The sequence below is a fragment of the Ambystoma mexicanum genome, chromosome 12, assembly GCF_040938575.1.
Source record: "Ambystoma mexicanum isolate Mex_15411 chromosome 12, UKY_AmexF1_1, whole genome shotgun sequence".
NCBI classification, from domain to species: domain Eukaryota; kingdom Metazoa; phylum Chordata; class Amphibia; order Caudata; family Ambystomatidae; genus Ambystoma; species Ambystoma mexicanum.
This window is the reverse complement of record NC_090936.1, coordinates 1,248,862,387-1,248,874,723: the sequence shown is the minus strand read 5'-3', so window position 1 is coordinate 1,248,874,723 and position 12,337 is coordinate 1,248,862,387. Positions and strand designations below refer to the sequence as shown.

The 12,337-nt window shown below is 53.6% G+C and overlaps 2 protein-coding genes across 2 annotated transcripts; both read left to right on the top strand.

Moving 5' to 3' along the window:
- Window positions 1-1,106: 1,106 nt before the first annotated feature.
- Window positions 1,107-2,120, top strand: LOC138514768 (micronuclear linker histone polyprotein-like). Its single transcript, XM_069630147.1, has one exon. It carries the CDS (start codon window positions 1,107-1,109, stop codon window positions 2,118-2,120), a length of 1,014 nt encoding a protein of 337 aa, XP_069486248.1.
- Window positions 2,121-3,679: 1,559 nt separating this feature from the next.
- On the top strand, window positions 3,680-5,314 carry LOC138514767 (serine/arginine-rich splicing factor 4-like). Its single transcript, XM_069630146.1, has one exon. The coding sequence runs from the start codon at window positions 3,680-3,682 to the stop codon at window positions 5,312-5,314; it is 1,635 nt and encodes a 544-aa protein (XP_069486247.1).
- The last annotated feature ends 7,023 nt before the right edge of the window (window positions 5,315-12,337 follow it).

Sequence of the window (12,337 nt, the reverse complement as noted above, 5' to 3'; positions counted from 1 at the left end):
TGGCTCCAAGACTTCCCCCAAGGAGGTGTTTTGGGCAGGGAGGGGTAGGAACTGGGTGTGAATGGCCATAGGAAGTCAATGGGTGAGCAAATGAACACACAATTAAAAACTGTGAGCCCCTCCCCATGTGGCATGTCTCCCTATCTGCACTCTAAACAACGCCTGCACTGAAGGCTCCAGGAGGAGCGCGTAATGGGGCAAGGGGCAAGAGGCCAGGATGCGGGTAGAGAAGGGGGGGACTTCTCAAGGCACGCGTGCCAGAGGTGAGAGATAAAGGAAGTGAAGGGCAAACACGGGGCAAGAGCATGATAGAGTGCAAGAAGAGACGGCCTAGTGAAGGGCAAACACGGGGCGAGAGCATGATAGAGTGCAAGAAGAGACGGCCAAGTGAAGGGCAAACACGGGGCAAGAGCATGATAGAGTGCAAGAAGAGACGGCCTAGTGAAGGGGAAACACGGGGCAAGAGCATGATAGAGTGCAAGAAGAGACGGGCAAGTGAAGGGGAAACACGGGGCGAGGCAGAGTGCAAGAAGAGACGGGCAAGTGAAGGGGAAACAAGGGGTGAGAGCGCAGCAGAGTGCAAGAAGAGACAGGCAAGTGAACGGGAAACATGGGGTGAGAGCATGGCAGAGTGCAAGAAGAGACAGGCAAGTGAAGGGGAACACGGGGAGAGAGTGAGGCAGAGTGCAAGAACAGACGGGCAAGTGAAGGGGAAACAAGGGGTGAGAGTGAGGCAGAGTGCAAGAACAGACGGGCAAGTGAAGGGGAACACGGGGAGAGAGTGAGGCAGAGTGCAAGAACAGACGGGCAAGTGCAGGGGAAACAAGGGGTGAGAGTGAGGCAGAGTGCAAGAACAGACGGGCAAGTGAAGGGGAACACGGGGAGAGAGTGAGGCAGAGTGCAAGAACAGACGGGCAAGTGAAGGGGAAACAAGGGGTGAGAGTGAGGCAGAGTGCACGAACAGACGGGCAAGTGAAGGGGAAACATGGGGCAAGAGCGAGGTAGAGTGCAAGAACAGACAGGCAATTGAAGGGGAAACACGGGGTGAGAGCGCGGCAGAGTGCAAGAACAGACGGGCAAGTGAAGGGCAAACACGGGGCAAGAGCATGATAGAGTGCAAGAAGAGACAGGCAATTGAAGGGGAAACACGGGGTGAGAGCGCGGCAGAGTGCAAGAACAGACGGGCAAGTGAAGGGCAAACACGGGGCAAGAGCATGATAGAGTGCAAGAAGAGACGGCCAAGTGAAGGGCAAACACGGGGCAAGAGCATGATAGAGTGCAAGAAGAGACGGCCAAGTGAAGGGCAAACACGGGGCAAGAGCATGATAGAGTGCAAGAAGAGACGGCCTAGTGAAGGGGAAACACGGGGCAAGAGCATGATAGAGTGCAAGAAGAGACGGGCAAGTGAAGGGGAAACACGGGGCGAGGCAGAGTGCAAGAAGAGACGGGCAAGTGAAGGGGAAACAAGGGGTGAGAGTGAGGCAGAGTGCACGAACAGACGGGCAAGTGAAGGGGAAACATGGGGCAAGAGCGAGGTAGAGTGCAAGAACAGACAGGCAATTGAAGGGGAAACACGGGGTGAGAGCGCGGCAGAGTGCAAGAACAGACGGGCAAGTGAAGGGCAAACACGGGGCAAGAGCATGATAGAGTGCAAGAAGAGACGGCCAAGTGAAGGGCAAACACGGGGCAAGAGCATGATAGAGTGCAAGAAGAGACGGCCAAGTGAAGGGCAAACACGGGGCAAGAGCATGATAGAGTGCAAGAAGAGACGGCCTAGTGAAGGGGAAACACGGGGCAAGAGCATGATAGAGTGCAAGAAGAGACGGGCAAGTGAAGGGGAAACACGGGGCGAGGCAGAGTGCAAGAAGAGACGGGCAAGTGAAGGGGAAACAAGGGGTGAGAGCGCAGCAGAGTGCAAGAAGAGACAGGCAAGTGAACGGGAAACATGGGGTGAGAGCATGGCAGAGTGCAAGAAGAGACAGGCAAGTGAAGGGGAACACGGGGAGAGAGTGAGGCAGAGTGCAAGAACAGACGGGCAAGTGAAGGGGAAACAAGGGGTGAGAGTGAGGCAGAGTGCAAGAACAGACGGGCAAGTGAAGGGGAACACGGGGAGAGAGTGAGGCAGAGTGCAAGAACAGACGGGCAAGTGAAGGGGAAACAAGGGGTGAGAGTGAGGCAGAGTGCACGAACAGACGGGCAAGTGAAGGGGAAACATGGGGCAAGAGCGAGGTAGAGTGCAAGAACAGACAGGCAATTGAAGGGGAAACACGGGGTGAGAGCGCGGCAGAGTGCAAGAAGAGACGGGCAAGTGAAGGGGAAACAAGGGGTGAGAATGATGCAGAGTGCAAGAACAGACGGGCAAGTGAAGGGGAAACAAGGGGTGAGAGCGAGGCAGAGTGCAAGAAGAGACGGCCAAGTGAAGGGCAAACACGGGGCAAGAGCATGATAGAGTGCAAGAAGAGACGGCCTAGTGAAGGGCAAACACGGGGCAAGAGCATGATAGAGTGCAAGAAGAGACGGCCAAGTGAAGGGCAAACACGGGGCAAGAGCATGATAGAGTGCAAGAAGAGACGGACAAGTGAAGGGCAAACACGGGGCAAGAGCATGATAGAGTGCAAGAAGAGACGGCCAAGTGAAGGGCAAACACGGGGCAAGAGCATGATAGAGTGCAAGAAGAGACGGCCAAGTGAAGGGCAAACACGGGGCAAGAGCATGATAGAGTGCAAGAAGAGATGGCCTAGTGAAGGGGAAACACGGGGCGAGAGCGAGGCAGAGTGCAAGAAGAGACGGCCAAGTGAAGGGCAAACACGGGGCAAGAGCATGATAGAGTGCAAGAAGAGACGGCCAAGTGAAGGGCAAACACGGGGCAAGAGCATGATAGAGTGCAAGAAGAGACGGCCTAGTGAAGGGCAAACACTGGGCAAGAGCATGATAGAGTGCAAGAAGAGATGGCCTAGTGAAGGGGAAACACGGGGCGAGTGCGAGGCAGAGTGCAAGAAGAGACGGCCAAGTGAAGGGCAAACACGGGGCAAGAGCATGATAGAGTGCAAGAAGAGACGGACAAGTGAAGGGCAAACACGGGGCAAGAGCATGATAGAGTGCAAGAAGAGACGGCCAAGTGAAGGGCAAACACGGGGCAAGAGCATGATAGAGTGCAAGAAGAGACGGCCAAGTGAAGGGCAATCACGGGGCGAGAGCATGATAGAGTGCAAGAAGAGATGGCCTAGTGAAGGGGAAACACGGGGCGAGTGCGAGGCAGAGTGCAAGAAGAGACGGCCAAGTGAAGGGGGGAAACACGGGGCGAGAGCATGATAGAGTGCATGAAGAGACGGCCTAGTGAAGGGCAAACACGGGGCAAGAGCATGATAGAGTGCAAGAAGAGACGGCCAAGTGAAGGGCAAACACGGGGCGAGGCAGAGTGCAAGAAGAGACGGGCAAGTGAAGGGGAAACAAGGGGTGAGAGCGAGGCAGAGTGCAAGAACAGACAGGCAATTGAAGGGGAAACACGGGGTGAGAGCGCGGCAGAGTGCAAGAACAGACGGGCAAGTGAAGGGGAACACGGGGAGAGAGTGAGGCAGAGTGCAAGAACAGACGGGCAAGTGAAGGGGAAACAAGGGGTGAGAGTGAGGCAGAGTGCACGAACAGACGGGCAAATGAAGGGGAAACATGGGGCAAGAGCATGATAGAGTGCAAGAAGAGACGGCCAAGTGAAGGGCAAACACGGGGCAAGAGCATGATAGAGTGCAAGAAGAGACGGCCAAGTGAAGGGCAAACACGGGGCAAGAGCATGATAGAGTGCAAGAAGAGACGGCCAAGTGAAGGGCAAACACGGGGCAAGAGCATGATAGAGTGCAAGAAGAGACGGCCAAGTGAAGGGCAAACACGGGGCAAGAGCATGATAGAGTGCAAGAAGAGACGGCCTAGTGAAGGGCAAACACGGGGCGAGAGCGAGGCAGAGTGCAAGAAGAGACCGCCAAGTGAAGGGCAAACACGGGGCAAGAGCATGATAGAGTGCAAGAAGAGACGGCCAAGTGAAGGGCAAACACGGGGCAAGAGCATGATAGAGTGCAAGAAGAGACGGCCTAGTGAAGGGCAAACACGGGACAAGAGCATGATAGAGTGCAAGAAGAGACGGCCAAGTGAAGGGCAAACACGGGGCAAGAGCATGATAGAGTGCAAGAAGAGACGGACAAGTGAAGGGCAAACACGGGGCAAGAGCATGATAGAGTGCAAGAAGAGACGGCCAAGTGAAGGGCAAACACGGGGCAAGAGCATGATAGAGTGCAAGAAGAGATGGCCTAGTGAAGGGGAAACACGGGGCGAGTGCGAGGCAGAGTGCAAGAAGAGACGGCCAAGTGAAGGGGAAACACGGGGCGAGAGCATGATAGAGTGCATGAAGAGACGGCCTAGTGAAGGGCAAACACGGGGCAAGAGCATGATAGAGTGCAAGAAGAGACGGCCAAGTGAAGGGCAAACACGGGGCAAGAGCATGATAGAGTGCAAGAAGAGATGGCCTAGTGAAGGGGAAACACGGGGCGAGAGCGAGGCAGAGTGCAAGAAGAGACGGCAAAGTGAAGGGGAAACACGGGGCGAGAGCATGATAGAGTGCAAGAAGAGACGGCCTAGTGAAGGGCAAACACGGGGCAAGAGCATGATAGAGTGCAAGAAGAGACGGCCAAGTGAAGGGCAAACACGGGGCAAGAGCATGATAGAGTGCAAGAAGAGACGGCCTAGTGAAGGGAAAACACGGGGCAAGAGCATGATAGAGTGCAAGAAGAGACGGCCAAGTGAAGGGCAAACACGGGGCAAGAGCATGATAGAGTGCAAGAAGAGACGGACAAGTGAAGGGCAAACACGGGGCAAGAGCATGATAGAGTGCAAGAAGAGACGGCCAAGTGAAGGGCAAACACGGGGCAAGAGCATGATAGAGTGCAAGAAGAGACGGGCAAGTGAAGGGGAAACACGGGGCGAGGCAGAGTGCAAGAAGAGACGGGCAAGTGAAGGGGAAACAAGGGGTGAGAGCGAGGCAGAGTGCAAGAACAGACGGGCAAGTGAAGGGGAACACGGGGAGAGAGTGAGGCAGAGTGCACGAACAGACGGGCAAGTGAAGGGGAAACATGGGGTGAGAGCGCGGCAGAGTGCAAGAAGAGACAGGCAAGTGAAGGGGAAACACGGGGCAAGAGCGAGGCAGAGTGCAAGAACAGACAGGCAATTGAAGGGGAAACACGGGGTGAGAGCGCGGCAGAGTGCAAGAACAGACAGGCAAGTGAAGGGGAAACACGGAACCAGAGTGCAAGAAGAGACATGCAAGTGAAGGGGCGAGAGCGCGTCATAGAGCAAGAAGAGACAGGCAAGTGAAGGGGAAACACGGGGCAATAGCGAGGCAGAGTGCAAGAACAGATGGGCAAGTGAAGGGGAAACACGGGGTGAGAGCGCGGCAGAGTACAAGAAGAGACAGGCAAGTGAAGGGGAAACACGGGATGAGAGCGCGGCAGAGTGCTAGAACAGATGGGCAAGTGAAGGGGAAACACGGGGAGAGTGCGAGGTAGAGAGAGTGCAAGAACAGACGGGCAAGTGAAGGGGAAAGAAGGGGTGAGAGTGAGGCAGAGTGCAAGAACAGATGGGCAAGTGAAGGGGAAACAAGGGGTGAGAGCGAGGCAGAGTGCAAGAACAGACAGGCAAGTGAAGGGGAAACACGGGGCGAGAGCGCGGCAGAGTACAAGAAGAGACAGGCAAGTGAAGGGGAAACACGGGATGAGAGCGCGGCAGAGTGCTAGAACAGATGGGCAAGTGAAGGGGAAACACGGGGAGAGTGCGAGGTAGAGAGAGTGCAAGAACAGACGGGCAAGTGAAGGGGAAAGAAGGGGTGAGAGTGAGGCAGAGTGCAAGAACAGATGGGCAAGTGAAGGGGAAACACGGGGTGAGAGCGCGGCAGAGTACAAGAAGAGACAGGCAAGTGAAGGGGAAACACGGGATGAGAGCGCGGCAGAGTGCTAGAACAGATGGGCAAGTGAAGGGGAAACACGGGGAGAGTGCGAGGTAGAGAGAGTGCAAGAACAGACGGGCAAGTGAAGGGGAAAGAAGGGGTGAGAGTGAGGCAGAGTGCAAGAACAGATGGGCAAGTGAAGGGGAAACAAGGGGTGAGAGCGAGGCAGAGTGCAAGAACAGACAGGCAAGTGAAGGGGAAACACGGGGCGAGAGCAAGGCAGAGTGCAAGAACAGACGGGTAAGTGAAGGGGAAACACGGGGTGAGAGCGAGGCAGAGTGCAAGAAGAGACAGGCAAGTGAAGGGGAAACACGGGGCGAGAGCGAGGCAGAGTGCAAGAAGAGACAGGCAAGTGAAGGGGAAACACGGGGCGAGAGCGAGGCAGAGTGCAAGAAGAGACAGGCAAGTGAAGGGGAAACACGGGGTGAGAGCGCGGCAGATTGCAAGAAGAGACAGGCAAGTGAAGGGGAAACACAGGGTGAGAGCGCGGCAGAGTGCAAGAAGAGACAGGCAAGTGAAGGGGAAACACGGGATGAGAGCGCGGCAGAGTGCTAGAACAGATGGGCAAGTGAAGGGGAAACACGGGGAGAGTGCGAGGTAGAGAGAGTGCAAGAACAGACGGGCAAGTGAAGGGGAAAGAAGGGGTGAGAGTGAGGCAGAGTGCAAGAAGAGACGGGCAAGTGAAGGGGAAACACACAGCGCGAGCGCGGCAGAGTGCAAGAAGAGACGGGCAACTGAAGGGGAAACACGTGGCGAGAGCGCGGCAGAGTGCAAGAAGAGACAGGCAAGGGAAGGGGAAACACAGGGCGAGAGCGCAGCAGAGTGCAAGAAGAGACAGGCAAGTGAACGGGAAACATGGGGTGAGAGCATGGCAGAGTGCAAGAAGAGACAGGCAAGTGAAGGGGAAACGCGGAGTGAGAGCGAGGCAGAGTGCAAGAGAGATGGGCAAGTGAAGGGGAAACACGGGGCGAGAGCGAGGCAGAGTGCAAGAAGAGACGGGCAACTGAAGGGGAAACACGTGGCGAGAGCGCGGCAGAGTGCAAGAAGAGACAGGCAAGGGAAGGGGAAACACAGGGCGAGAGCGCAGCAGAGTGCAAGAAGAGACAGGCAAGTGAACGGGAAACATGGGGTGAGAGCATGGCAGAGTGCAAGAAGAGACAGGCAAGTGAAGGGGAAACGCGGAGTGAGAGCGAGGCAGAGTGCAAGAGAGATGGGCAAGTGAAGGGGGAACACGGGGCAGGAGCGAGGCAGAGTGTAAGAAGAGACGTACAAGTGAAGGGGAAACTGGGCGAGAGCGAGGCAGAGTGCAAGAAGAGACAGGCAAGTGAAGGGGAAACAAAGGGTGAGAGCGAGGCAGAGTGCAAGAAGAGACGGGCAAATGAAGAGGGAACACGGGGGAGAGCGAGGCAGAGTGCAAGAAGAGACAGGCAAGTGAAAGGGAAACACAGGGCCAGAGTGCAAAAAGAGATGGGCAAGTGAAGGGGAAACACAGAGTGAGAGCGCTGCAGTGTGCAAGAAGAGACGGGCAAGTGAAGGGGAAACACGGGGTGAGAGCGTGGCAGAGTGCAAAAAGAGATGGGCAAGTGAAGGGGAAACACGGGGTGAGAGCGTGGCAGTGTGCAAGAAGAGACGGGCAAATGAAGGGGAAACACAGGACGAGAGCGCAGCAGAGTGCAAGAAGAGACGGGCAAGTGAAGGGGAAACACGGGGCGAGAGCACAGCAGAGTGCAAGAAGAGACGGGCAAGTGAACGGGAAACACGGGGCGAGAGCACAGCAGAGTGCAAGAAGAGACGGGCAAGTGAAGGGGAAACACGGGGCGAGAGCACAGCAGAGTGCAAGAAGAGACGGGCAAGTGAACGGGAAACACGGGGCGAGAGCACAGCAGAGTGCAAGAAGAGACGGGCAAGTGAAGGGGAAACACGGGGCGAGAGTGCGGCAGAGTGAGAGAAGAGACGGGCAAGTGAAGGAGAAACACAGGGTGAGAGCGCAGCAGAGTGCAAGAAGAGACGGGTAAGTGAAGGAGAAACACAGGATGGGAGCGCAGCAGAGTGCAAGAAGAGACGGGCAAGTGAAGGGGAAACACGGGGTGAGAGCACGGCAGAGTGCAAGAAGAGAGGGGCAAGTGAAGGGCAAACACGGGGTCAGAGCATGGCAGAGTGTAAGAAGAGACGGGCAAGTGAAGGGAAACACAGGGCGAGAGCGCGGCAGAGTGCAAGAAGAGACCGGCAAGTGAAGGGGAAACACAGGGCGAGAGCGAGGCAGAGTGCAAGAAGAGACGGGCAAGTGAAGGGGAAACACACAGCGCGAGCGCGGCAGAGTGCAAGAAGAGACGGGCAACTGAAGGGGAAACACGTGGCGAGAGCGCGGCAGAGTGCAAGAAGAGACAGGCAAGGGAAGGGGAAACACAGGGCGAGAGCGCAGCAGAGTGCAAGAAGAGACAGGCAAGTGAACGGGAAACATGGGGTGAGAGCATGGCAGAGTGCAAGAAGAGACAGGCAAGTGAAGGGGAAACGCGGAGTGAGAGCGAGGCAGAGTGCAAGAGAGATGGGCAAGTGAAGGGGAAACACGGGGCGAGAGCGAGGCAGAGTTCAAGAAGACACGGGCAAGTGAAGGGGAAACATGGGGTGAGAGCGAGGCAGAGTGCAAAAAGAGATGGGCAAGTGAAGGGGAAACACGGGGTGAGAGCGTGGCAGTGTGCAAGAAGAGACGGGCAAATGAAGGGGAAACACAGGACGAGAGCGCAGCAGAGTGCAAGAAGAGGCGGGCAAGTGAACGGGAAACACGGGGCGAGAGCACAGCAGAGTGCAAGAAGAGACGGGCAAGTGAAGGGGAAACACGGGGCGAGAGTGCGGCAGAGTGAGAGAAGAGACGGGCAAGTGAAGGAGAAACACAGGGTGAGAGCGCAGCAGAGTGCAAGAAGAGACGGGTAAGTGAAGGAGAAACACAGGGTGAGAGCGCAGCAGAGTGCAAGAAGAGACGGGCAAGTGAAGGGGAAACACGGGGTGAGAGCACGGCAGAGTGCAAGAAGAGAGGGGCAAGTGAAGGGCAAACACGGGGTCAGAGCATGGCAGAGTGTAAGAAGAGACGGGCAAGTGAAGGGAAACACAGGGCGAGAGCGCGGCAGAGTGCAAGAAGGGACGGGCAAGTGAAAGGGAAACACGGGGCGAGAGCACGGCAGAGTGAAAGAAGAGACAGGCAAGTGAAGGGGAAACACAGGGCGAGAGCGAGGCAGAGTGCAAGAAGAGACAGGCAAGTGAAGGGGAAACACAGGGCGAGAGCGAGGCAGAGTGCAAGAAGAGACCGGCAAGTGAAGGGGAAACACAGGGCGAGAGCGAGGCAGAGTGCAAGAAGAGACAGGCAAGTGAAGGGGAAACACAGGGCGAGAGCGAGGCAGAGTGCAAGAAGAGACAGGCAAGTGAAGGGGAAACACAGGGCGAGAGCGAGGCAGAGTGCAAGAAGAGACAGGCAAGTGAAGGGGAAACACAGGGCGAGAGCGAGGCAGAGTGCAAGAAGAGACAGGCAAGTGAAGGGGAAACACAGGGCGAGAGCGAGGCAGAGTGCAAGAAGAGATGGGCATGCATGGAGGTGTGAAGCGAGTGCACAACGTCCAGTGACGGGGAGCGTGCAAAGTGATCGAGAGAGTGCTGGATCCGCGTAGATACATCGGCAACAGCTAGGAAGTCATTCGCATTGCAGCATCAGGAATAATCTCGCGCTGGAAACTCTGGTGACGGGGCAGCGCGCTTTTTTATGCCCCCCTTTCGCATGCATATTGTATTCGCACAACCTTTCTGTGAGCACTTGCCTGCTGTTGGATATACGCGTCTCATCTAGCGCCTCTCTAAAACGTGAGCCACTGGGTCAGTCTAAGCGCATCTGTGCAGTGAAGAAGAAGCCGGCCACTTATGTTAGCTCAGCCTGCAAGCCCCCTGCATGGAGGAGAGCCCCCCATTATGTAAAAACATAAAAATTGATATGAGGCTGGGAAGCCCAAAAGAAACACACCAACACAGGTTACAAAGGACATACAAGTGCTTTATTTAAAAGCTACAACAGTTACCAAAGTCAATTGACAAACGGATAGCTATTCGGCTCTCAGAGTAACGTAACAAACTTCAACAAGGGTTCGATGCATTAGTAGAGAGACCGTACATTGGAATACTTGGGTTTTTATATCCTTTATCCAGCCCTTGGCCAACCCCCTCGCGGGTTAACCATTCTTGGGACCAGGCCTAGAGTTCCTTGCCAGGTCAATCCCATAATGTATGCATTTTGATCAGTTCTGCTGATACAGTTGTTCATTTACATCCTACATATCGCCTATCAAATTCTGAGTTTCTCAATGTGGGTGTTTTCGTTTTTGAATGCAAAAAGAAATGTGCATGTCCATATGTTTTGACTATAAATTTATATGCCACCCCACTATATCAATGGTGGGGGAAAAATGTCTATGAATAGGTATTGCCGCTCTTCCTTTGTCGTCCTAGGAGAAAGAAAACCTGGAGACGGGCCAAGGAGGATGATCCGGAGACCGGGAGCAGAGACGCAAGGGGCCCAGTGTACCGCCCAATACTCCCATCAGGACTGGCGAGGAGAACCGATCGATCCGACCGGATGGAGGAAAAGATGCTGAACTGTGCCATCTATTGGAAGAAGATGAGGAAACATCCCAGGTCTTGCGAGTCCCATCAGTGAAACAGAATGGCCATCGCAAGAGGGGGGCTTGTGGGATGTTTTTATCCACGCATCTAAGCCCTACCTCAAAACTGTGCAGTACTGACATGGAAAACATCATGATGGACAGAGATTCCAAGAAAATGCCCAGGGAAGTGCATGAAGAATAGGCTGCCACCCATTTTGCCGATGTTATGGGCACAGAAGGGCACTGCCTAAAACCACCATTGGACTACCCACACAGTAGCCTGAAACCATTGGGAATGGCAATGCTGATTGCCAAAAGCAACCTAGAATTGTGGGGAATTCATTTTCTTAAATCCCAAAAATGGGTGCATTACCAGTACTCACCACTATCAGAAAGCCGGCGTTTTAAAACAACACCAGACTTTTTTCTCTTTTTGTGTAAAACTGAATAAATGAACCCAAAGCAGGCCAAAGAAAGACTTACTGAGAGGTGGATCCAATGTAAAGTTATATTCTGAAGTGACTTGAAGGTTTATAACAAGACTGGCTGAGCTGTGGATTTCAGCAGTTTAAGTAAATTTGGACTGAAAGACACTAAAAACCTAAATGTTTAAAAGAAATGAGTGATCTACTTTTGAGTGTCACATAGGTTGCAATTGTTTAAATGTCATAGTTTTAAACTTAGAATCAGAATTCTAGCTGCATATGTAAAAAATGGTTAGTTTTATTTGAATGCAGAACACTGGGTAACTAAAAGTGACATTAGCTGGGGCCTGGCTTAAGGAACTGAATTCTGCCCACCAGCTACCCCCGACAGGAGTTGAGACTTGCACAACTGCTGTGTTCCCAGGCCTAGCTGCCTTTTGCTGTTCCCACCAAAAGGGATATGACACTTCTCTGATTGGATTACCAAGGGACTGCTAGAGACTAAACATAGGACCCAGGCAGAGGGTTTATTGAAGTGGCCATAAATGGCTTCCTCTTGAACAATGGGCCTTCCAGGGCCCAGGCAAATGTTTTATTATGGGGGCCGTAAATGTGGCTTCCTCCTGGAAGGAAAGGGGAGGAGCACTGCATGTGAGAGCAAGCTGGCTTGGCAGAAACTGGGAGGGGGAGAAACTGGAGACAGAGGCTGAGCTTGAAGAAAGTGGAAAGACTGGTTTCTGTACCATGTGACCTGAAAAGACACACCCCTGTAGCCAGAATATGGTTTTAGAAAAAGATGAATAACTCATAGTACGGACTTGTCATAATTAATTAAATGATACCATAATTCTTGTGATTTTTCTGCCCACATTTTAAGAGGTTTTTAGAACCGGTGGCATGATCTGGGGGCAAACTAGCAGTTAAGAGGGTATTACTTAAAATGTATGCATGTTAAAAGTCTGATACTTCATCAATTAATGCCTGCATGCCTTGCACACATTTGGGTAAATTTGAGTAAGAATCTGATATTGGTAACCTGACCAAAAAGTGCAAATGTTGCCATTTCTGAGTGCAAGCTCCCAGGAAGAGCAGATTTGAACAGGGTATACCTCCTGTGATATGTGATGGGTGCATGTAATTTTAAACAAATGTGTACCTGTGCAAATATGTCTTTTGGGTCAAAATATAGATTGTGTGTAATTTGACAGGGGTGGGTTCTCTGTACTATAAACAGACCTCATCATGATGACACTTCATTTCATTCCCCCAATCAAGGGGAAGAG

Excerpts from the sequence above, each read along its gene's own strand:
- LOC138514768 (XM_069630147.1), top strand. The coding sequence starts at position 1,107 with ATGATAGAGTGCAAGAAGAGACAGGCAATTGAAGGGGAAACACGGGGT.
- LOC138514767 (XM_069630146.1), top strand. The coding sequence starts at position 3,680 with ATGATAGAGTGCAAGAAGAGACGGCCAAGTGAAGGGCAAACACGGGGC.